The 27,686-nt window shown below is 42.6% G+C and overlaps 3 protein-coding genes across 3 annotated transcripts in view; 1 reads left to right on the forward strand and 2 right to left on the reverse strand.

The window, feature by feature from the left end:
• The window catches only part of CRADD (CASP2 and RIPK1 domain containing adaptor with death domain), an 88,725-nt gene extending 77,090 nt beyond the window's left edge, over positions 1-11,635 (reverse strand). Inside the window, exon 1 of the mRNA XM_048300044.1 lies at positions 11,579-11,635. The gene's annotated coding sequence lies outside the window, so the exon portion shown is untranslated. The remainder of the gene's footprint in view (positions 1-11,578) is intronic.
• On the reverse strand, positions 4,043-13,097 carry SOCS2 (suppressor of cytokine signaling 2). Its single transcript, XM_048300045.1, has 2 exons — positions 12,951-13,097; positions 4,043-12,021 (listed from the first exon to the last, which is right to left on the reverse strand). Exons 1-2 carry the CDS (start codon positions 13,093-13,095, stop codon positions 11,573-11,575), a joined length of 594 nt encoding a protein of 197 aa, XP_048156002.1. The 5' UTR covers positions 13,096-13,097; the 3' UTR covers positions 4,043-11,572.
• LOC125324639 (collagen alpha-2(I) chain-like) lies at positions 13,094-27,465 on the forward strand. The gene is made up of 6 exons (XM_048300751.1): positions 13,094-13,250; positions 13,333-13,516; positions 13,972-14,156; positions 14,285-15,225; positions 22,591-22,683; positions 24,172-27,465. The coding sequence occupies exons 1-6, from the start codon at positions 13,094-13,096 to the stop codon at positions 24,193-24,195; spliced, it is 1,584 nt and encodes a 527-aa protein (XP_048156708.1). The 3' UTR covers positions 24,196-27,465.
• Positions 27,466-27,686: the final 221 nt, after the last annotated feature.

Raw genomic sequence — 27,686 nt, forward strand, 5'->3', positions numbered from 1 at the left:
CGAGGAGGGGCGGCCGCTGCGGGCCCGCCAGCGCGGGAGGGGCCCGCGGCCGCCATGTCAGCTGCGGGCAGTCGGGCCCCAGCAGCCGCGCCGGCAGCGGCCGCGGCCCGCCCGGCGAGGGGCCCGGCGGTGCGGGCGGCCCGGGGGTGCCGCCGCTGCTGCTCGGTGCCGCAGCCGGGGCGGGGACGGGACGTGTCTCGGCCAAGGAGGTGCCTTTCCAGGAGTTCGGAGGACCTGCTGCGCTCTCAGTCTGGGTGGTGGGGGTGTTTAGTGAGAGGAGGGGTTGTATCTAAAAGTAAATTAGAAATTACGAAATTGCAGCTTTAATGACACTAGGAAGAGCTGATCTCATTACTCTCTAGGGACACTGGTTCCTATTTGTGAGTGTGCACTAAGCTGAACTTCGTGCTGCTGCTGGTATCGTCATATCAAACACAGAGCAGTATTATATCGAATACTATACATATTTATCTTCATTACTTTCATCTGAACAGCCTAAAAATGAAGAAACTTTAATAGATTAAAACCATTTATTAAAGTAAGAGCCGGCCTGTGTCTACCACAGTGCTATGCACATTCTTGTTGTTTTATTCCTCTGTTACTGAAGACTGTATTATGCGCATCATTTTATATGGATATCTGGAACCAAAGTACGGTAGAAAAGAGAGGACTGTGATTCATAGAGGTGTAGAAATGAGGCGGTGTCACTTTCAATCACACATCATGGAATAACTTTTTTCCATCTTTGCATGGGTGTCAGGTGTCACACGGGATTGAGTGGTGTCAGCCCTTTTTCTTTCATGTCGGGACCGCAATAGCGATGAAAGGAAAGAAAAAAAAAAGATCTTCCAGTGCTGGAACGTACTACCTTGAAGCTGCAGGCAACCACAGCAAGCTGGCTCTGGTCTGCACAGCATGCTAATACCTACCCTCTGGAAAAGCAGGAAAGGTGGTTGCTGCAGCTGCTGCTAGAAACGTTGTCACCTTGTGAATCCCATTTGTACACTCTGTTTAGACTAATTATACAGATTTAAGGGTATTTTAAATATTTGAGGGTATTTGGAGTCTTGTTATGGAAACCTTTCCATGCCTTTCCTAGGTGCTGTACCCAGGAAATACTTGCCATGGAAAAATGTAACCAAAAGTATTATTGGTAGAGCTCACATACTGCCTATGCTTAACGTATTTATCTACAAGATTTTACATAAAGATATGCAGTCACACTCAGGAATCTTGAATCCTTTTCATTTGATTTTCCTGTGGCTAACAGTTGAGAATTTATGTGGACACAGAATGTAAATCAGTCTTAAAGGCAAAGTGTGTGTGCTGGTTCTAAGAAATGTTTAAAAAAATAGATACATTTGTCATGTGGCCAGCTTCTGCAGAGATGCTACTTATTTGGCAATTTTAAAGCAGTGTTTTGGTTTGATAACACTTTAATTATTTCCAGGTAATAAATTTGATGCAGGGTTAAATTGCTTGTGGATAATTGATAAATAGTATCTTATTACAATACATCTGATAAACCAAGGTAAACATTTTTTGTCTCAGGCTCACATGTTAGTCTTCTAGGAACACAGACATAAAAAATCTAAATACTCCTCTGGGTTGTTTCAGAGCAGTGCATTGACATATTTGACAACACTGGAAACCACACAAGTAAGTCATCGTCGCTAATTCGAAGACAAGAAGTATGCTGCTGTTGTAGCCAAAGTACAACTGAGGTGGTTTTAAATTTTCTTGTCATGAAGTTTGTAGTATTAGTTGTGAGAAAATGCATTTGTAAACAGCACAGAGCGGCACCAGGGAGCAGAGACACCACAAACCGTCTGTGCGATCGTTCCTCGGCACAGCACTACACAGCTACTGAAAGCTTCCTTTCCCGGCTCCTTGTACTTCTGAATGTCAGCGTTGCTTTTTTTTTTTTTTCCCCCTCCAGTCATGATCTAAGAAACTGCATTATATCTGGAATTGGAGTGACCAAACTTGGAGACTTCAGAGAATCACATCATTGCAATCCTGACAGCTGTTTTTAATTGCAGACAATGTGGCTGCATTTTAAAATAGAAAATTAGGACAAGGAGTTACATCACTTGCATTTACTATATCTTTTTGCCAGATGAGGCAATTAGGTTTTTTTTATTTTATACTATCCAAGAATGTCTTAGAAAGTTAGCAAAACATATGGATATGCATAGAGCACCTCCAGATTCCACTCAAGGAAATTATAGCAGTTATACAGCCAGCATTTGGTCACGCATTTGCTTGCAGTCTGAACTGAGATAGAAAGAAGGAAAGCAGTGAAAGGAAACAGATAAGCCTAGGAAGGAAGAGGACAGCACCAGAGGTCCAAGTCTGATTAAGGGAAAATCTGATGTTTCCTTTTCCTTCCACTAGTAAATAACTAGTGCTGTAAATTTATTTAGTGGAAACTGTAAATATGCTACTGGTGTTTTGGGTTCATCTTTAGCAATGCAGCCCTGGTTTTGATTACATAGTACAGTTACAGGATAAGGATGGACAGAGTTAATACTTTAAGTCCAAGGAGAGAAACCCTTAAATTCTTTATTTTGGTTCCATTTGGGTTCAGCCCTTGCTAAAGTTCTTCCAGTTCAGTTCTGGTCCAAGTTCAACAAAACTTCAGGGAGGTGGTTTGCACTACCTGTATGTCCAGCATGTAGGTGAAACTATTCCAATTTTAAGGACAAATACATACATACATTTTTTATATATTTGAGCCAGTTTGGTGTCAACTCAATGCCCCAGTAACTGACTGCTCAGACCTCAAAGCTAACCATGTAGATTAAAATATTTCCTAGACTTTGCAGATCAGTGGACCATGGTCAGTCCTGCACATCAGTATCCTCAGACTTCTAGTCTTAAAAGCTTGTTCTGTCTGGTTCTGCAGATTGAGGAGCCATCAGTGCTCATCTGGCCACACTTTCAAGGACTGCTGAATTCAGGGTCACGAGTCGAAATCTGTGGGTACCAAGCTAAGCAGTATCTCTTCTGACAACGCTATTCACTTTACATGTTGGTTATTCCAAGTCATAATCCCAGATTTTTACATTCATTATACACTTTCTAAAAACACACTTAAAAGTCACAAATCTTTTTGGAAACTGTACCAGTATAATGAGATTTTTTAAAAATGCTTTTGAGAGAATCCTTTATGCTAATTAGAGTCAAGCTGTGTCCAAGCATGTATGTATTTTGTTTTTGACAGACTAGTTTGTTTTGTGCTGATAACAAGAGGCCAAATGTGTTCTTAAAACTGGCGCAAGCAGATTTAATCTGTTAGGATTATGCTGTTTTCAATTGTCTGTAGGACAGCATTCCAGCTTTAGGGACAAAAGAAAAAATAGTGAGCCTCTAGATTAGTTTATTAAAAACACATCTAATTGGTTAAATCACAAAACCTCAGAAATTAAGAAGGGGAAAGAGAAACATCTATTATATGCTTGCCTGTCAATTTTAGAAAGAAGAGCACATAAAACATTACTGTAAGTGATGCATCTCAAAAACAGTGTTAAAATGTAAGTCAGGGTGAGCCAAACTAGGTGGCCTGAAGACCAGAGGGTCTTGCAAACCATTGCTGTCTGCTGCTGTCCCAGGCAATAACCCCTTCCCTTCCTCCCTCTTCTCTTCCTCCTCACCCTGCTCCCCATTGCACTCCCCTTTGCAGCTGTGGGCCTCCATAATGCCAACATCCAAGTCTCCTGTGCCAGTCACTGAAAACCAGGCTGATGCCAAGAAAGGGAAGGGTTTGGTATAGAAAGTTTGCCCAGACTGTAGACCAAAGCTTAGGCATGCTGTGCTGGGTGCCAGCAGGATTTGAGGGCACTAGGCAGTCAGTTGGGAAGGGGTGTGACTCTTCAGGTGGCATTTGCTACTAGAAAAATGATTCCTTAGCACTCCTAAAAAAAGATGATGGGCAGGACTGAAACACATCACTGAACAGGATCAGTCTTTGGGCTGCTGCGTAATTATTCTGACACTTCTTAACTTCCATTCGTTTAAATAATAAAGACTTTAAATTAAATGCGGGTCAAAGAGAGGAGTTAGTGTCAAATGTAGGTGACACATCATGAACTTCCTTAAAAGTAGTATTTTATTAAAAAGCGTGTCCAGCATGAAGGTAAAATATAGCACAGAAAGTTTTAAAGCATCTTAAAACATGGGGTTTAAAGTGACTCTGTAGTATGTATACATTTAAATTTGTTGCAATAATAAAAATAAGTGTTTATTAGCAGTACAATGAATTCTTAGTGCTGTTTACTATGATACAAATAATCCCTAGCAAAAAGTTGAATGGGGAATAGTTATAAAAAGGAAGCAGGCATCAAATGCAAAACTTTTGTATACATTTCGTAAAAAAAATCCAGTGAATTGTAATAAAAAACTTGCAATTAATACTTGCAGAACATGACTCAGTATTCCTCAAAATTTTTAGTCCCTTAAATATATGAGTTAATATAGTTCTTTGTTGTTAAGTTTAATTTAAAGATTCCTTGAGGAGACAGATGAAATACTGCAAGCCTCTTTATTCCAGACTTATGAAATTATTTTTAAATGTAAAGCACCCTTTTATTAATGTGAGAACAAACAAAGAAAATTCACTAATTAACCTGAAAATCAAACATTGGCAAATTAATAATCTAAATTTAAGATTCAAGTCTGAAACCTTTTCACAAAACAAACTTACTTTACTTGCAAATTACAGCATATGAAATGGTTTTCTAACATTTTAGATAAAAGATTGGAAGGTTGGTTTTATTTAGGGGGAGAATAGCTATTGCTTTTTGTAATCTGCTGCTGCTTTCCCAAGATTTGAACAGATAAACTCATATACAATACCTATATTTTGAAAGGTTCTTACTTTAAGGTTAAACTTCAGGAGCTAGTGATGATTCATGGAAAGTTTTTACAGGTAGCCTGGCAAGAGATTTGCCACTGCTTATATTTTTCCCATATGTCCTGTTTTCAAACAAAAAATACCCTTAGATTAAAAATTCACTTGATCTATTTTGTTCCCTTTCAAAATGAAACCTGCCTGCATGCAGGCTAATGAAGCATCCTGCAGTAGGCACTGCATCCTCTGTCAGGGAAGTTAAAAGAAACGTGACTTTCCAGAAAACAGTTATCTTCTCACAAGCAGTTTCCCACACAGACAACCATGTCTGAAACACTTCAGGAAGGAGCTGTGCCACATCCACTGCAGTCTAGTTAGGCAAGGATCTCACTTTCCTAACTTCCTTCCTTCTCTCTTTTTAACAGTGCAGCCAGTCAAAGATATTGCCCTCATTGCAGCTTAAGTTTCTATCAGTGTTAATTGAAGTATAAGCCACTATTCACCCCATGCTGGGAAATCACGGAATGTTGAGTCCACCACCCACTTTATAGATAGATAAATTGCAGCTCAGTCTTTAATAGTGCTCTTCCTACAGAAAATGAACCAACTCAAAATCCCTTGAATGGTAAGAGTTGATCCACAACTTTTTCTGCCCTCCAGATGTGTCAAACAGCACCCTGGGTAAGAAAAAACCAAATGTATCTAATATAGGTGTCCAGAGCAATCTCTCAAATCTGGACATTCTCCCTGAGGCAGAGTGGGGGTACAGCGACTCAGCTGAACAGATTCTATTTCAGGGCTGCAACCTAAAGAGATACAGTTAAATTGTAACAAAGCATTTTGAAAGGGGATTTTTGCGGCTTTCAGCTACCAGATTTACAACTATTTTTCATAAAACTCCTGTTATCAACCCTGTTATCAACCAAATAACTTCAAAAGAAGAATTTGCACCGGGCTTTGAATCTTTCCCAATGTCTAACATACCTCTGCACTTATTATTTGTTAACCAACAGAGCACCAAATTGCAAACCTCATCTATGAAACATCAATTTCAGAACAATTTGACTGGAATCAAAAGGATTACTTAGATAAACCCTGCCCTCCAGTGAAAGAAAAATCAAGACAGAAGCATTGAATTTGTTTGTTTGGGGTTTTTTACTGCATTTTGTTCTTTGCAGCACTCACTACTAAACTTTTCCTGGATATTGTCTGTTTGAAGTTTTTCCTACTAAATGCCAGCTCGTTCCTTTTGCTGATATAAATTGCTTTTGCTCCAGCGTTATATTCCTCCTTAATACCATAGAAAGGAGTGGTATTATTTTGGTATGTCAGTTCCTGGAAAAATAATGGCTCCAATTCTTCCAATTGGAAGAAAACAAAATGAAACACAGGTGCAATCCCTTTTTAAAAAGAGTCTAAGTAGAATAAAATACACAATTTATCAAGCAGATTAAACAAATTAACAGATTAAGCATAATTATGGTGGTATATTTTTGCATAATTTTTGCCACTTTCTCAGAGGCACTGGCTACTTTAAAGCCCTGTAGATAACCTGATTAATAACACAGTTAATCCCTCTCCTGCTTGGTAACCCTGGCACCAGAAGAGACTGAGTTTGCTATAAGCTAATTTTCTTTTTCTCAAAATTGAGTTATCTAGCCAGACTTTGTCTATATGTGGATTCAAACTGTACCGATACTAGTTATTCCCATAGACCTTTAATCTCTACTAATACACCTTTCAGCACTGTACTCATCCTGGTGGTTAGTTATTTGATACTCCTTATGAGAAGTGCCACCTCTCACAGGAGCTGCTGGCTTTTCCATGTCCTTTCCCTTCTCAGACATGAAAGCCAGACAAGTAATTCCCTCATCAGAAAGCAAATAATTTCTCATCTTGTTCCTGGCAGCTGTGTTTCACCTAGCTTGTAGTGTACCCTCTGTCTGAGACAGGGGATAAGGAACAGTGATGGTCAGCACCTGATACCCTTCATGGCCCCGGGCAGCACCCACTGCCTCCCAGTTCCTTTGACTGATACTCAGCCTATTGTAGAAACAACCCAATTTTAGCAATACCGTGGCAAATTGATGTGTTGTAAAGTGAGCTCAGACCGTGGTGACTGAAGTTACGTGTCAGTGGAATGCTGTTTCCAGGCATTTTCAATCGTGCTAATGGCTTAGCAAAATACTGAGACCTGCTAAATCTAATGCTAACAGAGAAGTGGTTTTCAGGAGCTAGGCTGAGATACCGAAGGAGCTTGTCATCCCCACTTCCTTTGTGTATACAGAGCTAACCAGCTCAGACCTTTCAACTAATTTCCAGTTATTCTGTTTGGAAATTTTTTTGTTTAGATAGTAAAAGTTTCATTAATTTCTTCATTTTTAAAATAAAAATTCTCCTTTCAACAAAGTTTTTTATTATTATCAAGAATTACCAATAAAATTTTTAGAATCCCTCAAGCCATTGTTTCCTCTAGCAGTAAATATGATAAATAAGATTTATTTTAATGACTGCAAAGTAAGCAGAATTTTTATTTTACTTTATTTTAAATGACTCTTAGACATGATATCCATGTCTAAAAATATCTCTTCCCATATCCATTATATGTTTTGGCTTAAGGAGAGCAAAGCCCTGATACCACTTGACTTACTTTCCACTAGAGCCTAAGGTTATAGCCAAAGGAAAAATCAATAGGATTGTTATCAGGAATACAAGAAAAAGCTCTTGAATAGAGCATGTAAGTAAATAAAGTTTTTTAAACAATCTTTAACAAGGTAACTTACCTGCAGGAACATTTTTCTAAAACATGAGAGTGGCTAAGGTACAGAAATTCATGCAACTACAGAACCCTGTTCTCCCTGTCAGATGTAAATTCTGTTTTCTCAAGGTGATGAGACTTAGTAAGTGTCTCAGGTTATAAATCTCCACCATTTCTAGTGAAGGAGTAAATTCCTCATTGTTTTAATATATAAAAAACCCTCTGCCCCCCATATTCTAGTGAACAATTTTTCCTTCTTGCTAATAATTATATATTGTTTATCGAATGTGGTTACATAAAATATAATTAAGGCAATACTGACAAGATCAGATTAAAATAAAATTACTTCTAATGCACTGGGCGCAGCTGCTTAGTCACATTCCCGCTCTACTCATTCATCTTGTACTCAAGCTATTTTCTGTCTCTGGTGATAATACTACCGGCAGGAAGATACCCATACAACTAAAATGCTGCCCTAGTTCACAGTTCTGGTCTAGTGCTCAACTAAATACCATCACCAATTCCATTTTCATCATTCATCTTGCAATTATGTTTGTTTTGGTTGGTTTTTTTAAGCATCGCCTTTTATGATTGTAGGATTCTCAGTTATCCTTCAATTAAAGTGAAGAGGTTTTCAGCAACTGACATTTCAGGTATAAACTGGAAAATCTGAAACCCCAAGACTCAAAAAAGAAGAACCAAACCAACACATGGAGTGAAAAAAAGGCTTAGGATTAAAGTCCTTACCATGATTTTTGGTTGACTCATGGGCATTGAACCTGTGAAACTGGCTTTCTGAACAGTCTGTACTAGCAATTCAATATGATATATATCAGTTAGAAGTAATTTTTATAATTTGAAGGGCCAGCAATTTAAAAGCTAGTGCTGCAAACGAGCTACAACATCCATAAAGAAAAGAAAAAAGGCACTAGAATTTTTTTAAGTGTTTGAACAACATGATCATGTCTGAGAAGTCACAAAGTCTATATGCCAGATCTTTGTACCGCTGAAATCTAATCATGTTCTATCATCAGATTTTTTGTACCAGAACAAGTCATTCCTCTGTGCTGTATTAGAAAGAAGCTGAGCTTTCAGTAAGCTATACTGTGGTTTAGTTTTACTCGTGCAATGCATCAACCCGAGGACTGGCATCCTAATGAGGACAAGAACTGTGCTTTCATACAAAGATGACTAGTTCCCCCTCCAGTCTGTTTAAAATATTGTTCACAGCTTTGAGCACTCCATAGTTACAGACCCTTCTTTTCCCCACAGGAACTATGCTCAATGTTTGGTGACTTGATTCCACATCTCAGTAACTAATTTTGATTAGTTACAAGAGTCACCTCCTTTCACTTTACCAGCACTCCTTGTCCTCAGCCTGCCATTTGCCCTTGTGCTTTGGAGAACTGTTATTAAAAAAACAGCTAGCTTCCCTGCATCTGCCCCCTGTTGTTCCTCAGAGCTTGGCTCTGCTGTGGGCTACACTTGGCCTGTGACTGCTTGCACAGTCTGCCAGCAGCAAGCCATAAATAATTTCTTATATTTGCAACATAGCAGTCTCATTGCACCTCACAGCTCTTTATCTGCTCAGTCTACTTGCTCCAGCACTGGTCTTCATGATTTTAAATCCCCAGGGATTTTTTTTAAAGGTCCTTAGTACAATGTGTTTACCATTGAGACCCCAAGCATGTCACCCTGGCTGAAAAAGCACAGTAGTAGAATGTTAACACAGCAGCAGATTAGAGTGTTTGTGACTGTGACGGAGGTTATTCTGTATAGCAGTTCTCTCACCACAAGGTAGAGCTAGACAGGAACTGTAAGAAAAGATTCTTACATCGGAAGATGTAAGAATCATCGGAATGAAAAGGGTTCACAGGAACACAGTTTTTTGACAGGTTCTGCTCGCAGGAATACCTCCTCAGCCTGAGGGTGGTAGATCCTAGCAAGACTGATAACAAGGACTGTGTGATTATGACACATACGTAAAATACAAGCGCTCTTCAGGTGTGGGAACCAAAGGGTGGGTAATGTGAAAAACTTCCAAATATATTTTGGCAGGACATGGGGAAAATTTTACATAACAAAATATTTTGATTTGTTTTTCAGAAGAAAACTCCCCTCATTTCTATACTAAAGCTTGGATTGAAAATGGGGACAGAAAATTTAAGCCATGGAGGAGGAGGAACACACCTTTTCCACAGAAAGAACAAGAACATGTCAAGAACATGTCATACCAAGGAACCGTCCACTCTGCCTCTGGTTCTTGGTGCCTTCTTTTTCTCAATGGCTCTGCTACTCTTTTCTGCCAGCATGTTACAGACAAAACTGAGTGTGTAACACTGGGAGTTTTGATGCAGCATATAAGCTGGTCAGTGCCCCAGAGTTTATGAGAAGGGACAGAACATCTTGACAGTACAACAGCGCTGTTAAGTCACAAGGAAAACAAGGTTATTTTATGTTGTTTCTATTTCAGCCTGGGCAAAGCTAGATTACAGCAAGTCTTGACAACCCTCCTTGTTCAAGCACAGGTCTTTGCTTTAATTAACAAATAAGCTAGGGAAAAAATTAAAACTCTTAATTTGTTGACTAAGGATGAGTCTATGTCTTTGTTTCTCTCTTTACTGCTCTCCTATTATTCTCATTCTGTGTATTTCTTCTATTAAATAGTTTACATTTAGACTGAAGAATGGATACTGAGGATCTTAGTCCCATGTTCCTGTTTGGAAGACTACCATAACAGAAAAAGCTATGTCCTATGCTAATACCTAACTACAGGAATTCAGCAAGCAGCCTCTAAACTGCTAATCTGAATTTAATCCAGCTATACTTTCGAGCAGCACCACAAAGGCAAAGCAGGGGTATTCATCCTCACTGTTACATGTGCATTTATCTGAGTATTAGCTGGGAAATTATGTAAGTTGCTATATAAGAGCACAGTTTCCTGAATCCATACATACAAAGATTGGGAAATTGTTGTGCAATTTGATTTATTTTATTGAGTAATCATCTGATATCTACAATAGTGAATGGGAAGTAAAAAAAAAAAAAAAAAAGAAAAGAAAACCAACCCCCTCAAAAACAACCAAAAAATCCACATCTTATTTCCCCATATTTTGGGAAACAGGCTAAAGAAAACATTCTACACTGTAGAAGACAGCTGTAACTGCTGATATCCATGTTTTGACATTGGAACTGCAAGTCTGAAGCATACAGTTCGAAAGCCTCAACCAAAAGAGGCTTAATAGCAATAGCATGGATACATAACCACTGTGAAGATGTTAACATGTTAAGGATTCTGGGATACCAATCTGGTATTGTCAGCAGTATACTGGGTTCCTGTGAAAGATGTTGCATTTCTTCTTAAGGTCAGCTTTCAGAGAACTTTGAAAAACAATATTGTAGACTGATTACTTACAGTACTCCTTTGCTTGCAGAAAAGCAGGAGAATAGTTCAATAAAAACTGAATACATGATCACTTTTCTGACTGGATTTGATTAGTTGCATAACTTTAGCAAGATTATCACAGTGTGATCTAGTTAAGCTTTTAGGATTATATGAACACCAGCACCAAATTAATCTTGGAATCAGACAACTGAGATACTTGTGAACTCTCACACATCTCTGACCACTTACGCAGTCTCTGCCGGTCCCACTGCTTCAGTAAGCATTTGATAATGCAGCATTTTATTGACAAAGCAACACAATCTGGACAGATTCCTGGCTTCTCTCTCCTTGCAAGAATAGCATGCCACCTTGTTGAACCCCCAAGGGTGCACACTGGGATTATTTTACATAAAGTCTCCCTTTGTAGCATCTGAAAAAAAAACCTTCCCCCCATAACTGCCACTGTTTTGATAGTGAATTCCATGCCGAGTTGTACAACTGGTTACTCAGTTCTTTGCCTGATTTTAAGAATTGCATTCAAAAGTTACTCTGTGTTAGAGGCATTTAGAAAATATATTTATACCTGGTATTGGTATTCTTTCAAGTACTTTTTCAGTCTTGTTGGTAATGGCAGCTCCCAAATCTGATTTGTGCTCTTGTTTATAGCTATCCTGCAGCGGTGTTGCAGAGATGGAGCAGACGTATAGAGGGGTTTGTTCAAGTAAAGATGAACTGTTCCATTTGAAGGTGTTTCAGTTCTGTCCTTGCACATAAGAACATAGTACTCAATCAAATGGACAACACTGTTGAACTGTTTAAGTCTAGATCTGACACAAGTGATAGAGTCCAGTCTAAACTTGCCATCTTGATATTCTATACGTAGGTTGGTCGGTCCCGCTGATGTTTTTACTGATATAGTTAGTAGATACTCTGAATGTGAACTATCCCTAACCAAAAAGGTCCCTTCGGGGGCATCCTGTAATCTTTCTTTGGCTTCAGCAACAGTCATGTTGCCCCAGTACCAGCCTGTTAAAAGATGAGAGAAAGAAGGGATTTGTTTATTCCTGTTTGTTTAAAAAGCTGCTTTCTGGCTGTTATACTTCTAGTCACCCATTTCTTTTGTTGTTTGAAAGCTAAAGTCCTGCAGGCGGAGTAAATTTTTATTTGCTATTAAAAATCATTCGTTTTACTATGCGTCTCGTTTTGACAGAGCCTTCCAGCTCACTTTTTATTTTCGTATCTATGCATAGACATGCACAAACTTTCCCGCAGCGTACTGCGGGGACGACACCGGAGCCGCCGGCCCGGCGGGCCACCCCTGAAGTAGCAGGGACGCGTCCCGCGGCTCCCCGCTGCTCTCCCGCCGGGGCCAGCGCTGCGTCCGCAGGGCACAGGCTGGCAGCCCGCAGAACGCCCGCTTTGGGTAACTCTGAGTAGGCTGCTGTTGAAATGGGTTTTGTCTAGCGATCGAAAGCAGAGGGGTAAGAAAACAACTTCGGCGAGGTGGCTGCGGTCCTAGCTCGGCTGCGATGAAGACAAAAAGCCCTTCCCTCCGCCGGCAGCCAAGCCCCCCGTCCTGCGGGGCCGGGCGAGCCGCCGCCACGCCGGCGAGGGGAGCGCAGGTACGCGGGGCCGAGGGGATGCGGCGCCGCGGCCGCCCCGGCCGGCGGCAGCGCCCGGCCCTCGCCCGGCCGCAGATCCTGGGCTGCCGCCGGGACGCGGCGCTGCCAGCGCTTTCGCTTCGGCCGCCGCAGTCCGCGGAAGGTCGGAGTCGTCGCCGCCCCTCTCCGCCGCGAGAACGCGACCCCGCAGTGCCGGGCGGCGATGGCTAAGCGTCGCATCACCGCCCGGTTCCCCCTCTCAGCCCCGTGGGGATCCTCGCCGCTCTCCTCTGCCTCCCCCCGAACAGCGCCGCCGCCCCGGGCGCTTTCCCCTTCCCGGCGGCCCCGGCTTACCTGCCCGCCGCAGCTCCTCCATAGCCGCGGCCAGCTGCTCCGCCTCACGGGACTCCTCGGCAACGGGCGCCGCCGCCCCGGGGTGCCCCCAGCGCTCCCCGGAGCTCTCCGCGCTCTCCAGGGACTCGGCGGAGCGCAGGGTCATGGGCGGCGGCGGCGGCGGGCGCGGCCCCGCTCGCACGCAGGTCGGGGGCTGCCGGCAGGAGAGGGCTGCGCTTCGCCGCCGCGGGGTTCAGCGCCGCGCCGGGCGCATCGTCCCGGCCCCCATCCCGGGCGCCGCCTGCGAGCGGAGAGAGCGTGGTTAGCGGCGAGCCCCGCGAGAGGCGCTCCCGACGCAGAGCGTGTTTCTGGCGATCCCGCTTCGGAACTTCCCAGCATCCAGAGGAGGGACCCGAGGCGAGAGATCACCTCCCGGCGGAGCGGGGGAGGGACATCTCCTCCTCCCCGCCGCCCAGCCTGTCCTCGGCTCCTCTCCGCCGAGGACTCGGCGGAGGCGGCGGCCCGAGAAGGTGGTCTCTCTTTTTTGCAAAGGCGAACCCGCTGACCCGCTCCCTCGGCTGGGGCAGGCGAGCCCGTCCGGCAGCTCTGTGACTTTTGGGGAGGGAGGAGGTCGTGGGAGAGAGCCGAGCACGTAAAGGTATGAGATAGGAGGGGTAACCAGCAGAGCGGGGCAGAGGTCCCAGCCCCGGTGCTGCCCGGATTGCACGCTGCGGTGCCTGCGAACGATAAGGTAACGCCTTTCAGTAAGGTCATCCGTGAAGTCGTGCCTCTAGGAACGGGAGCCCGGCCTGGGCCGTGCTCCCGGGCTGGGAGACCTCCTTTCGGGCAGCGGCGTACCCGAGGAGCTGCGGGGCGGGTGTGCCGGCAGTGCCGGCTCCAAGGGCTCGCCAGCTGCTTGGGAACGGAAGGGGCAGCGCGGTGGAGGACGCGATATAATTAGCGCGGGGCAGGAAATATGCTTTTCCCGCTCCATTAAATGCTGATATTAGGGAAACAAAAAAATCTTTCCTCTTGGCTGAAGCGAACGGGAGGGACAAAAAGAGCCTCTTCTCTCCTGGGAGCACCGTCACATCAGGAGCGACACAAAGCCGGGCAATACCAGCGAGGGGGAACCTAGCCGGCTTGGCGAGCAGCGGGAACGGGGCTCACCCCGCCGGTGCTTGCGAACGGGGCAGTCTCTGCCTCCGAGTGCGCAGCAGCCGCCAGGTGAGGGCTTATGCTGAGGTGGTTCCTCCCGTAACAAGTTCCTCGGCGGAGCTCAGAAACTTTTCCAAATTAAACTGTAGTGGCAACTGACAGGGTGTTCTGACGGGTTTCTATCCCACCATATGCAGGCACACACCCGGGAAGACCCCAGCAAAGCCCATCCCCTCCTTCCCCCGCACAGAAGCTCCCGCCGCCGGGTCGGGGACTGGGCGCAGGTGCGCCTGTCACCGGAGAGGTTGCGGGTGCGGGGCCGACGAGCGCAGGTGGGAGCAGCCCTGCCAGCGGTGTCCGGGCGCGACCCCTTGTGAAAGGGAGGCTCCGGGAGCGCCTAGCCGCGAAGCGCCGCCGCCCACGGGAGTTCGGTGGGGACGGAAGACTTGCGAGGCGGTGGCGGCTGGCTGCAGCCGGGCGTCCCCGGGCCGAGGCGAGGACCGCCGGAGCAGCCTGCCGCCGGCTGCGGGGGAGCCTCCATCCCGCCGGTCAGCAGCGCCGTACCGGGAGCGGGGCGGCAGGCTGCCGGCTCCCGAAGGGCGGCAGGGCACCGAACGAAGCGGGGCGACGACAAGGGGACTCACCCGGGGTCGGCGGGACGGGGCTGGGGCTGCCGCTGTCGCCGCCTGGAGGTAGGGCGGTCAGGTTGTTCTGGCTCCCGGCAGCGTCGGGGGGCCGGGGGGACCCAGCACCCGCCGCCGTGGAGAAGTGTCGAGGCTCTGCTGGGGCGGACAGAGGCTGCCGGAGGAAGATGGTGCTCCTGGGGAAACAACACCCTCCGCTCCCCCCCCTCTCCCCGGCGCGGGCGGTCTGCTCGGCTTTGATTGCGAGGCGAGGGCATCCTGCCCCCGCCGCTCCCCCCTCCCGGGATGGTTACATACAAAGGCTGCTTTCCAGGAACTTTCCAGGAACCGCATCATGTGACAGGACCCGCTCCGGCGCCTCCGCCGCGATCGCGGCCAGCCGGGGCCGACGCACCGAGCCGCCGCCCCTGTCACGCCGGGGCAGCGGTCGCCGAACGCTGCCCCGCGGCCCCCCCGCCTCCTCCTCCGGCCGCGGAGCCGCGGGCGACGCGCAGGTCAGTGCCCGGGGCGGCAGAGGGACCGGGCCGGCGGGGCCGTACGCGCCGCCCGCGGGGCACGGCGCGACCCCCGAGGGAACCGGGCGAGCGCGGGAGCGCAGCCCCCGTGCCGGGGGCGGCGAGGTGAGGGGTGCCCGGCCTGCCCGGCGCCAGCAGCCGCGGGCACCTGAGCGCGGCGGCGGGGCCCGCCCGCAGGGCCGGGAGAGCGTCAGGGGCCGGTGCCAGGAGCTCTCTGCCAGGGACTTGCGGCGGCTGAAGCTCCTGGGACACCCCACCCTGGCCTCCACCCCCCTTCACCCTCCGGCGCTAAATACCTCGTTGCTACAAACAGCCATTGCCCGCCGATGCGCGCGCCGATTTCCTCCCCTTCCCCCCCACCCCCCTTTTTTAAAAAAAAAAAATTTTTTTTTTTTTTTTTTTTTTAATAACTACGAAGCTGTTTCTTGGCGTAAAGATGGTTGATTGCGCCGTGGGCGCTGCTCGGTAACCAGCCACCTTCTGCCGCTGCCCCGGCGGTCCCGAGCCGACTTTAGAAATAGACACACAGACACACACACAAAAAAAAAAAAGAAGAAAAGAGGGGAAACAAAGCAAAAGTAGCCGTAATAGTCTCACCCCAGCCCACGGCTGCAGGTCAGGGCTCCCTGCAAATTGCACGGGGGTATCTGGGAGGGAGAATTGACGGGAGAAGGATTAAGAGGTGTCTTTTTAAAGATTTCAGGAAAGAAACCCAAACGTATAAATTAATACAAGATAATATATTTAAAAATCGGAGCGGGAGGGGGGAGGGAGCCTTTGTTATCAGAGAGGTAAATGAATATGTATTAGGCTGGAGACTCTGGCTGAGGGAGCGGAGCAGCTCCCTTACACAGAGAAAGCTCCCACATTGAGACTCTGCATTGGGTCGCACTCCCCAGTAACGTCTGAAATGCAACGTTTCTTTGAAAAAAAATAAAAATAAGGACTGTTCCTGAAGGATTTTGAAACAGTTATTGTTTATAATTCTTAAGCATCAGGGGATAAGAGAATTAATATCTTAAAAATTAAGTTCTGTATTCAGTAATTAAGTAGGTTCATCTGAGAAAAAAAATCTGCTTTGTTAAGTGAAATATTGGTCAGTATGATTTCATCTGTTTGTAATGCCTGGGTGCCTTTGAATTTAATTTATTCAGTTTATGAAAAAAGGTGGTTTTAATCACTGGCAGCAGCACAGATTTAAAATGAGGTCTGAGGAACAAACACAGGCTTTCTTAAGCATTCTCAGAAATGGTTTAAAGCAATTTAGGTCTTGAAGGTCATTCTTGTTCCTGTTTTTGTCTGTGAAGTTCAGGCAGCCTCAGATCCAGACTCCAGTGTTGATTGTGGAATCTCCACTAAGTTTTTTCGTTGGACAGATGTGAAGAGGGGAGAGAATAGGTTTGTGCCCCTTTAAATTTAGTTGACAGTTCAGCTACCTATGACGTGAGATCTTGTAAAAAACCTCTATTACTTTTTCAGAATGGCACTGACTTCACTATGTTCAGAAGAACAATAAAAAATTAATACAAATCTATTTTTATTACTACAATAATTCTGTATATGTAGGCACAGAGCTTTTGCTCAAAAAATGTTCTGATATCATAGTGTTCAAATTAGGGCTATTACTTTAAAGTTCACTAATGCATCTTGGAGAAAAGGAATACATCTTGTCTAGATGCAAAGCTGCTTTTTTATAGCTTCGCTGTAGTTCTCTTTTCCTACGTTATTTTATTAATGGGATTTTTATGTGGATAGTATCTCAAGAGTTCCTTTGCTTCTGCTGTTTATTCGTCACTTGAAGTCATAATAATTTGTTTCTAAAACCACAGCTGGCTGCTATAAAGGCAGAAGAGAGGAAGACCATGATTTATGTGGTGAATGAGAACCAAGAACAGAAGAATGTAATAAATGTTTGTTACTTAAACTTCAGATATTGTTATGAAAAAGGTAGCATAAAAATTAAATAGGCAGTATATCAGCAGGATCTTTCCTAAACAGAGTTCTGTTATTTTTTCATGAGAACTTAATGTCTCTTAAAAATAGCATTGAATATCTGATAAACTTACAAGAGTAATGAAATTCTAACTTAAAAACTGCAAATCAATCCTTAAATGACAATATTGGCACCTCATAAGAGTACTCTGGTTCACAGTTACCTTTATTCTCTGGCTTGAGACATCTGAAAGTGCTATAGCCTCGGTGGAGTATGGCTGTATTTCACTGTTTCTTTCAACTATGTTAGTTGCTGTTTTTCTCCTCTGTCTGCATGAGTCTTCCATACACTCACAGGGGAGAAAAAAAATAGCTGTAAGGGTAAGAAAAGGTGACTAAATTAAATTACTTTTGGGACTATGGGCCATATGTAGTGCATGAAAATACTTAAAGCTACTTTTTAGCTTCTTTGGCACTGGGATATTTAATACAGGTTTGGTCTGCCTTAAGGGTTTTACTTTATAAAAATCAGAATGGAGTAGGAGAAAGATGTGAAATGGAGAAAGAGAAAAGAAGGAGCAGACTCAGAAAACTTAGCCTTCCATCATGTAAACAAATTAAGGGTTTTTTAATCTGCCATGTAACAAACAGTAATTCTTCTAAACAGTCACTAATACAAAAACTATATACAAGTGGGGATTTAAAATTTTTATGTACAATTCAAACCAAATGCTTTATTTATTTTTAATCTGTATGTTCTGGGGTAGCAATTATAGGATAAACATTGCCTGTACATACACAAATAGGAATGCTTCTGAGCCAGTTTTAGAGGCATATCACCCGACTGGGGATGAAAGGCACAAACCTAAGATATCCCTAATTATTTTTCCCGATACTTTCTATTACTCGTGAACACTTTGGTTCTGACTGTATATCATCCATATAGTAGATAATTTTAATCAAGTTTTATATTAGTAGTGAAAGTATGAACATTAAGAGTTCTTGAAAATCACAAGCAGAATATATTGTTTCTGACTTGATTACAAATGTATATGCTTAAGACAGGGAAGGATGAGTGAATTTATTTTTTTTTTCCTTTAGGCAAAAATCCCTTTCATGACCGAGGAAGGAGGCAACAACGTTTTTACAGTCCTGTGAAGTGCCTGTTACTAGAAATGATTTTTACTTTGTTCCTGAAAAGTATGCCAAGTTTACTGGAGAGCAAGTATGTTGATTTATTTATATAATATGATGTGAGCAGAGGAGGGATAATGTCTTTTTGACCCAGCTGATTTTGCTAAATTTGCTCTGATTCACTGAAAAGATTTACTGATTTATTAAGAGAGATTTACCTAGCTACCTGGAAGAATACAAGGGCCCTTTCCTTGCTCTCTGCATCCTTAACTTCCCAAAGATGCAGCACAGAATATCCATTATCCATGGCATACCATTTGGTCAGTTAAAATCCCCTTCAGTTAAAAGGACAGCTATTGCTTATCACATGCCTCTACTTCTTGACCATATTTTGACAACTGTTTACCTGACCTAGTCTAAATAACAGTGTACAGTTTCTCCCTGTCCTGGGATTACAGTCTGATTCTTGAGCAGAGAAATAAGAATATTGAGCCTTTAGCTCCAGCAAATTGAAACGAGTTAATTGTAACTGCACAGGACAAACAAGGTCTGCAGTGTGAACTCTTAGAAGATTTCTCACTTAGCAGTTAGGAGAAAGGTTTGCTTATTTCACAAAGAGTTCCTACAACATAATAAATAAAACATAGAGAAGGCAAATATTTTAGTGTATGGGATCACTCTGCTCTTTCCAGCTGCCTGAGGAACAGAATGTTTTGATGAATTAGATTAAGATTTACACCAAACAGTTTTACTCTTTACCAGCTGCCACCTTATTTCCTGCCATTTTTATCTATTCATATGTGAATGCTTTGCCTTTCTTGACAATATACATGTGGTAAAGGAGAATAATAAAAGAATTCAGTGAATAACCTCTGTGAATCAGGGGTGCTATAAAAGGAAACCTGCTCTTGTAATTTAAAAGCAAACATCAAAAGATGGCACCAAGAGAGTAGTACTTTGAAATAATATCCAGGTTATTTTCTTTCAGAGACAGTTGAAGGATCATTCCCTTTGGTTCCATGGACAGGTAGACAGATAATCACTGACAAGCATGAAACTGACTATAAAAAGGTGGCATTTAAGTCCAATTTAAGTCCATCTCTCGTCTCATCCTGTGCTATCTACTATTTAAAAGTAAAGGCCTCAATTGCATTGAGTAAAAGGTTACCTAGGCACACTTGGGATCTTCAGTGAAAATAATTAAATGTAGTGCTTGCTTAGTTTCTCCAATTTACTATTTACAATTAAAGGTAAAACCAAAATAACATAAAAATACTTTGGACAGATAAGTAAAGGAAAAGTGGAATGTGGTGACATAGGGTACTAAGCATAAAAAAAAAAGATAATTTACACAGCAGTTTTTATTTTATGCTATGTTAGGATTCTTTATAAACAGCAGAATTCTGGTCTAATGCTATGTTATTTTGTGAATTATCCAGTTTCACTCTGACTAAAACTAGCTAAATATTGCTGAAAGTTACTGGAGAATAAGTTGTAAATATATATGCTTTGATAGCATTTTCTTCCCTATCATGCTTCCTTGTCATGAACATGGTAGAAAAAAGGACTGCTGGAAGGGACCATTTCTGATACAGTCTTTTCAAACAGCTACTAGGATAATATTTGATATGGATTTTAATATTCAGATTATAGCATAAAATGCTGTGTCGGTAATATTTATTTACCTTGTTTTTTGGCTGAGAAAGAGCATATAGGTGTATGTATGCACGTACACCTACACACACACATGTTCAGAATCATGCTCTCTGAAGTTCTGGATTTTTAGAGAATCATACACTCTTGTCTTTGTTTTAGAAAAATCCTAGAGATAGCACAGCTGAACGCACTGTGAAATCTTGCATTCTCGTCCTAGATGCTGCCAGAAAAAACAAGACTTATGCTTGAGGAGGATTGAGATGTTTTCCTGCCAGTTGCAAGTCCTGCGCCTCAAAGTAAAAGAGAGCAAGAAATGTCTGTGAAAAAAGTTTTCCTGACAGACAGCATGAAGGCAGCTCTCCTTTGCTTTGCCAATCCATAAGTAATTAAAGTTCCTTTGTTGGCAGAGAGTCAGTTTCGAAACTAATACGGAAAACTAAAACAGGTGATGCAGTGGCTATCTCTAAAGGGGAGATTTTTGAGTGAAAAATAAAGTGAAGATGAAGTAGAAACTGGGTTATAAGTATCTGACTAAATGGCCTCCTATCAGAAAAAGATTAATTTTAAATCACTGTTCTAGTTCTTACATTAAGGATAGTTTAATTCACCCAGAGCTACTTGGCCTTGAGGATGAATTCCTGCAATTAAGTGTTTATGATTGAAAGTGCTGCCATGGAGAGCAGACAGATGAATATCATTTTAGGAGTACTGTGAATCATTAAATGAGTTGTTGAACCTTTTTCTGGGCATGAGCCACTTTTAAATGTCAGGCTAAGGCTATAATAGACTTCAGCATAAGGCCTGATGTGTTGCTGTATTTTGAGTATTGGAGTATATATATTGCTGTATTTGGAGTTTGAATAACAGGATAATCAATGTTTATTAATGTATTTATATAACTTTAAACTTCTTACAGCTAATTGAAAATATGTTGCCTGTTGTATGCGAATATGCTGCTGGGCTCAAATACATTTTTCAGATTAGTGCATTAAGTGTTAGTGTCAGGTAATGAACTTAACCTGCCTCTGAGGTGTTGGCTTCTTTTGGCTCAAGATAGGCATGGCTGCTTTCCCTGCTTCAGTATAAAGAGAGGCTGGATATGGAATATCATACAAACCTGGACAGATGACAAGAAAACAGCACTAGCTGCCAACTACCTTCTCTCTGTTTGCCAGGGTTAGTGCTTGCTTTTCGTCAGGATAGCTCAGCGCATCATCCTGTATCTGACTGGCATAATGGGAGGAGGTAAACTGAAATACAGGCCAGACAGGCTGGCATTTTTTAGGCTCAAGAGAGGAAACAGACACAGGGCTACTCTTTCTGGTTAAGGAAAACAGCACTGGTCCACAGCTCGCCCTTTCTTGGCACAGCCTGTCCATTTCCAGAATTGCTTGCTCCTCCTGTAAGCAGTTTTTCCAGGTATGTGGAAATTAAAGCTCGAAGAGTAGTAGATAAAATTGGACAGACTGTTTGAAGCAGTATCTCCCCCTGTACTGTACCCAAAACCATCCTGTGGCTCTGACAGAGCTCTGCCTGCAGCAGGGAAGAGAAATTAACCCCTGCATCTCCTCCTAAACAACTTCAGCTTTCAGACTGGTGTTTTAAGATGAACACCAGTTTCAGTGTGGCTCAAAATTGCCATTGATCAGGAGCAGCCTTGTGAGCTGTTTGCTCATGAGGTGGCAATTCTGTCCTGGGGTGGGGTGAAGGGCTGGGGGGAGAGTACTAACTCCTTCAGCCGTCAGATTTTAATCCCTTACCATATGTGACTTGAAGTCCTTAGATGCCCTCTACTGCCATATACCAGAATTAACAGATGGCTCTGTGTAACCAAATTCAGATTTGCTTAAGTTTGTTATGATCCCTCTGTCTTTATAAATGAATGGAGGAGGAGAAATAATATCCATAATCATTACAAAATATGCAAAGCCTTTTATAAAGTGTGAGTTTGGGCTAGACATATTTTCTGACTTTCAGTGCCATTGCCCTGCATTTCAAAATCTTAAAACTAATTTTAGTAGTCTCTTCAGAGCTCATTTCTCTGATAAACTATCCCTCCGTGAATAAATGCGATCTGGAAAGATGCCTGAGGCACAGCAGAATTTTTCCCCAGCATTTCATGCCACATGATGCTAGACAGAAGGGAGCTGCAAAACCTGCTGCTGTAGATCAGCCTTTGTTCTGGTAAGGAAGAAAAGGATGCATTTAGCCATCAGACGTATCTTTTGCGTAAGACAGAACAGCAGGTAAGAGTGTACCTAAAATGGAACAAGAATGATATTTCTGTCCTACCTTCGCCTGTGTTATGACAGGTTTTGTGTGCTGGCAGGCACAAAGCAATCCTAAGTCAAACAGAACTAATCTTGGAGGAAATCACTCCCTAGGCTCTTAAGAATCAAGTCGTTCTGTGGTGCTCGAGCTTTAGCTGTGCTGGGTATGTCAGCTCCTTTTCCTTCTATAAGGAAAAGCCAGCCAAACAATCCCACCTTTGCTTCCCTGTCCCAGGTTCCCATCGCTGATTTGACTGAGTGGGTTTGGTCCAAATTAGCAGCCATGTTTTGTGTACATTTTTAAACATGCCTTACCTTTCCTGAGGACAGTCTATTACTTTTTCAACTCTAGGTGGTTGCTGGTGATGTTGCAGATAGAAGCAGGCATGGCAGGAGGGAGCATGAGCTTTCCAGTGGAACATGTGACAGCAGGGACCTGCTCCAGGTGAATGGAGGACACACAGGAGAGCCTCTGCCAGGCTAGTAAAAAGCTTGAGTTCATGAAGGGTGCAACTTTCACACTGTGCTTTCTTTTCCCTCCAGCACAGTCCTCTACTTTCAGGCCTGGTCACTGCTGCTTACATTTTTCAGGAGCTTTTATAATTTTTCCAGAACATAATCTCAAACTAACGTAAATCCATAGCAAAATCTTACTGTGAATGGGGGCTTTGTTCTGTGAGACTATTTTTGAAAATGCCAGGTTCTCAGTTAGCCATTGCATAAAAGGCTGAAACATGAATTTGTTCGTATGCTTTTGTTTCAGCATATTCATTCCTTCAACCCCTTCCCCCACTTTCTCCAAGGAATACATAGAGCTCTTCAAGTCCTCCTAGCAGGTGGGCTGTATAATGTTATGGTGGCAAACCTGGAAAGCTTTACCAATTTATACCACCCAACAATGTGGTTCATTGCATGTATTTTTATTAGATCCCCATTTTTCCAGTTTCTTTAAGGACATTTCAATCTTTAAGTGGCTTTTTTCTTCCCCTATCCATCAGGGAGTGAAATCGTGCATCCACAGAATGTAAATAACAGCTGTTTCCACTCAATTTGCATTTATATACTTAGTACTTAAAACCAGATTATTTCTAGAGGCTTTCACAATCTATTCAAAAGTTCTACTCAGTCAGAGGTACTAGTGAGATGTTAATGAAATCCCTTTGGACTGGCTGATCAAAAAGGCGCAGCAACAACAGTGAAATTCCCCAAATGACTCATCAGTTATGCTTCTGAGTTACACTTCCGCAACTGACTGAAGTGTATCTTTTAATCTCCTCGGGCATTTTAAGATCAGTTCCTTGGGCTGCTCTAAGGGGACAAAATATGGCACGTAAGGAGATTAATTGTTAAAAAAATCTGTGCTGAACTGGTAGTGTGTTTCTAGCAAAATGAATTTGTCATACAAGTACAGCCAAAAATTAAAAAAAAAAAAAAACAAAACAACACCTGCCAAGCTATGTAAGGGGAACAGCGTATTTGCCAGTGTCACAGATCTTTGAATAAACAAACCCCTTACGCCCTGAGAAAAACTGAAAAACAGCTCTTTGGTGTTTATACCACTATTTTCTTTTGTTGACATTTCATGAACCCTAAAAAGGATAGACATTTTTATTTAATAATGCCTAAAGGAAGATTTTTAGAATTATATCCAATTACTGTGGGTTTCCCTCCAGAAAACTTCGGAAGCCTTTCACCTCATTATTTCGCCAAGTGTCTCAACTTGAACCATTTCTTTAGATTCCTTTGATCCTCTGAAGACTGAAAATTACAGAACAATGACATTTAGTGACCTTTGGTATGGTTCATTTACTCCAACATTGACTGTGTAAGAAGATGCTTGCTCCTAAATCTAGATTTTGTTTGGTTTTACAGAACTGCACTTTCTTCTCTGAATATTTGTTTATTCAGAAGAAAAATACTTTCATTTTTACAGGAGTCTCAACTGAGGCATCTCTGAACTGGACTGGAGAATCTTGGTGACTCAGATTGTTTAGAGAAGACTAATTATGTGTGTGAGTTGCTGCTTTTTTGTATCTGTATAAGCCTGTGCCAGACTCATTCAGACCTGGTACTCTGAACAGACAAAGGTAATCTAAGATCAGGTAATCTCTAAAAATGCTGTGGGTTCACACTACCTGATTTCAGAGGGCAAGCTTGTATTTCTAAATTTTAAAAAAAGTCCCTGATGTCAAGAAGGACTTATACTGGGAATGTAAGAGGAATATATATGGCTTACATTCACACTAGCTGGGCTAGTTCCCTCCAGAGCAGACTTGCATATTCACATCCCACAGTCCTCCTTGGACTCTTTCTGGTGCCCCTCTAAACCGAACATGCAATACTGATTTTTCTATGTTATCTTTCAGTTTGGAGTTTGTGAAATGATGGGAAACTGTCCTGCAGCCTGTGAGAAGGGTGCTTTCCTAGCATCAAAGTGAAGTATGTGTTGTATGTTCTGGGATGGGGTAACGTTTGGGGGCACAGTCAGCTTGGGCAATTTAGAGGAGCATGTAGTGTGAAGTCAAGCAAGATGTGATCTTGGGAGCAGTGCTTGGTGCAGGCTGTCCCTGCAGCAGTGGGAAGCCTCTGCTTTAACGAGGGCTTGTGGAACAGGGGGAGGCAAGGAGGAGGTGTGGGAGCAGCAGTGGGGGCCTGAGCTTGCTCCCAGACTGCTGCAGTAAGGACGTGCCCAGAGGGATCCTGAGCATCTCTCTGCTGCCGGGGCCACCTCGGGTGTGGCACAGCCCAGGGTCCTGGTTTCAGCTGCCAGAGTTACACAGGTATTTTCACTGCAGAATAAATGCATCACCGTTAAAGAAATACAAGTCTTTTCCTGCATCATTTCCACAAAGTCATGAGTTAAAATCTTGGTCATATTGAAACAAAACACCCTGTTCTAACAAGTCAAGCTTTTGTCCACGGACTGGACAAGGCCTGGCTAGGCACTGTGTAGGTACTAACCACTGCTGCTCTTCTCTCACAGGCCATTGTGTCACCTTTCAGCCTTACCAGTGGCCTCTTCAGGCTCACTTCAAATCTTTCTCCAACAAATATGGCCATATAAAGTCAATGAATTGTAACCCCATCCAGCCAACACACAGTGTATTTCTTTCAGTAATTTAATACAAATACATGCTCTAGAAAGGGAATTTCTGTCGTTTTTCTTACCTCTGCTTATGGTGAATTTCCCATGAATTTTACTTGCACTGTGCTTCTACTCTGGATAGGAAATCCTTTTTTCTTAATCCAGTTCTAAATTTTGTGGAACTCACTGCCACTCTGTTACCCCATCACTAATACCAGGATTTTAACCGTAGGAAAAATGGCATGGTGGAAAGGGAATTCTGTAAACATCTATTCTTGGAAAATTACAAGTGAACCCACACTGAAGCCAGTCAGTATTAAAAATTTTAAATAAATTTTAAAAAGGATATGAAGCCTTATGTTACTTATACCAACCAAATGTTAACTAATTAAGGGTCAAGGGAATTTTTTTCCTAGCATTTATTATTCAATAGAAATCATCAGTTTGTGTTAACTAAAGTGAAGGTAAGGACCACTCCTGCAGCCCAGCTCTGATGCAGTGTAATTCCTACAGACACCGACTTCAGAAAAATGGTACTTAGCGTATTATTTGTTTAAACAAATAAAACACATTTGAATGAGAAACTAGCAGTGTTTAAGACAAGAAACTTCAGCAGCGTTTAAAAAACTTAGTGCTAATGACTAGGAATGTTTAAGAAACACTGATCTTTGCATGAAACTATTAAGCTGTTTTGTCACCGTTAGTGAGTAGGAAATCCATGTTTGTATAGGAAGGTCATGCTTCAAGAGTTTAATCTTTTACTTGGGTTAATTTTTATTCTACATGGTAATGGCTTAGTGCAGTAGTTTTTCACTGTTCATTTAATTTTTCTCTGTTACTTTCATGATTAACATTTTATTAGTTTTAGCAGAAGAGATGCTAAAAATCAGCTCTTCCAGATACCTTTTTTTTGTTGTTGTTGTTCTCTCATATTTTGCTGATAGGGAGATCCTTTTGCTGAGGAATTGTAAACTTTGGTAGCAGTCAAAACTGGTCTTATTTAAAAAGGTACACTGCCTCTGACCTGAAACTGTTTTTCATCTTGACAAGCACTAAAGCTGAATATAAACGCAACTGTTTTCTGTATTTATGTTTCATAAAGACCAGTTGGCAAGGCTTCTTAGTTCTACTGGCTGTTCCAGCATCTTGTGTTGTCTCTACACGATGAAAAACTTTGTGATACATTGATTATCACATCTCACCTGCATCACGACCCTTAATAAACTGGCATGCCAGGCCATAAACTTCTACTTCTCCAGAAGCCACGAGATGTCTGCAAAATGTCTGAGCAAACACGCTGTTTAGTTCATGCAGCTTCCACGTATGTCCCACTGTCTGCTCTGCAGTGTTCCAACAGCTGTCGTTATACTCAGTGGAACTAACATTCTGTGTCAATTGCATTTAAAGTTTCAGATAATTCTGTGCAAATTTCCCAGTAAATCATAATTTATCATGTTCATTTTTCTAGAAGTGCCTAAAGATAACAGTTGAAATCATAAGCTCCCTTTAAAAGAAATGCCAGAAAGATACATAAATAACTGTCTTTTTTCTCCAAAGAGCTTATTATCTTTTAGCATTAGAGGGTTGATTAAATACAAGGAGGTGAAATTAAAATCCCACACAACGTACATTTACAAATTAAATGTGTGCGAATTACTCTATACAGAAAACCAAGAGTTCCTATATACAGACAACATACTATTGAAGGCTAGCAGAAACACTAAAAATGGTTTTATCTGAATTTTAAGAGGAGTATTTTACACAGGTGTGCTCCAAAATAAAAAAAAAAAAAAAAGCCCCCAATATAGATCTCCGAATCTCATCTTCATCCTCCCTTCACAGAAAAGTAGATGCATCTCCAGAGAACAATTGTGTGACATATTCTAGACAACAAAATGTTAAAATAAGATCAACTACCTTGTGCACCTACTTTTTCTGTGTCAACTGACCATAAGGAGAGCCTGTGAAGATTAACTCGGGTTCAGATGTCTAATTAGTATCTGTCTGAATCTTGGAGATAACCCTGACTTTTATGTATTGTAGGTACACAATTTGTTCCTTTATACTGGTGACTAGTGGGTTTGCTCCAGGTCAATTTTGTTACATTGTAGCATTAAAACAAAATATACATCTTCTATTACAGATGAGGAATGCAGTCTGCATCTATTTGGTCTCCCCATTTTATAACTTTGTATTGGCTTTGAGGATGGAATGAGCAGAGAAGCTGCTAAAATTCATAAAGACTGGAGTAACTGAGAAATGCAGTGCTGGCTTTAACAAGCAGTCAGCACTGTGACTTATAATGACCTGCCACAACAATTTATTCTGGTACAGCAGAATTTGGACATGACAGATGAAGTTCA

This window comes from Corvus hawaiiensis, chromosome 4 (genome assembly GCF_020740725.1).
Source record: "Corvus hawaiiensis isolate bCorHaw1 chromosome 4, bCorHaw1.pri.cur, whole genome shotgun sequence".
NCBI classification, from domain to species: domain Eukaryota; kingdom Metazoa; phylum Chordata; class Aves; order Passeriformes; family Corvidae; genus Corvus; species Corvus hawaiiensis.

Excerpts from the sequence above, each read along its gene's own strand:
- LOC125324639 (XM_048300751.1), top strand. The coding sequence starts at position 13,094 with ATGGGCGGCGGCGGCGGCGGGCGCGGCCCCGCTCGCACGCAGGTCGGG. Across the intron at positions 13,517-13,971 it reads CGCTCCCTCGGCTGGGGCAG|CGAACGGGAGGGACAAAAAG; the intron begins GCGAGCCCGTCC and ends TCTTGGCTGAAG. Across the intron at positions 22,684-24,171 it reads ACAGCAGGGACCTGCTCCAG|GAGTCTCAACTGAGGCATCT; the intron begins GTGAATGGAGGA and ends TCATTTTTACAG.
- SOCS2 (XM_048300045.1), bottom strand. The coding sequence starts at position 13,095 with ATGACCCTGCGCTCCGCCGAGTCCCTGGAGAGCGCGGAGAGCTCCGGG. Across the intron at positions 12,022-12,950 it reads GGAGGAGCTGCGGCGGGCAG|GCTGGTACTGGGGCAACATG; the intron begins GTAAGCCGGGGC and ends ATCTTTTAACAG.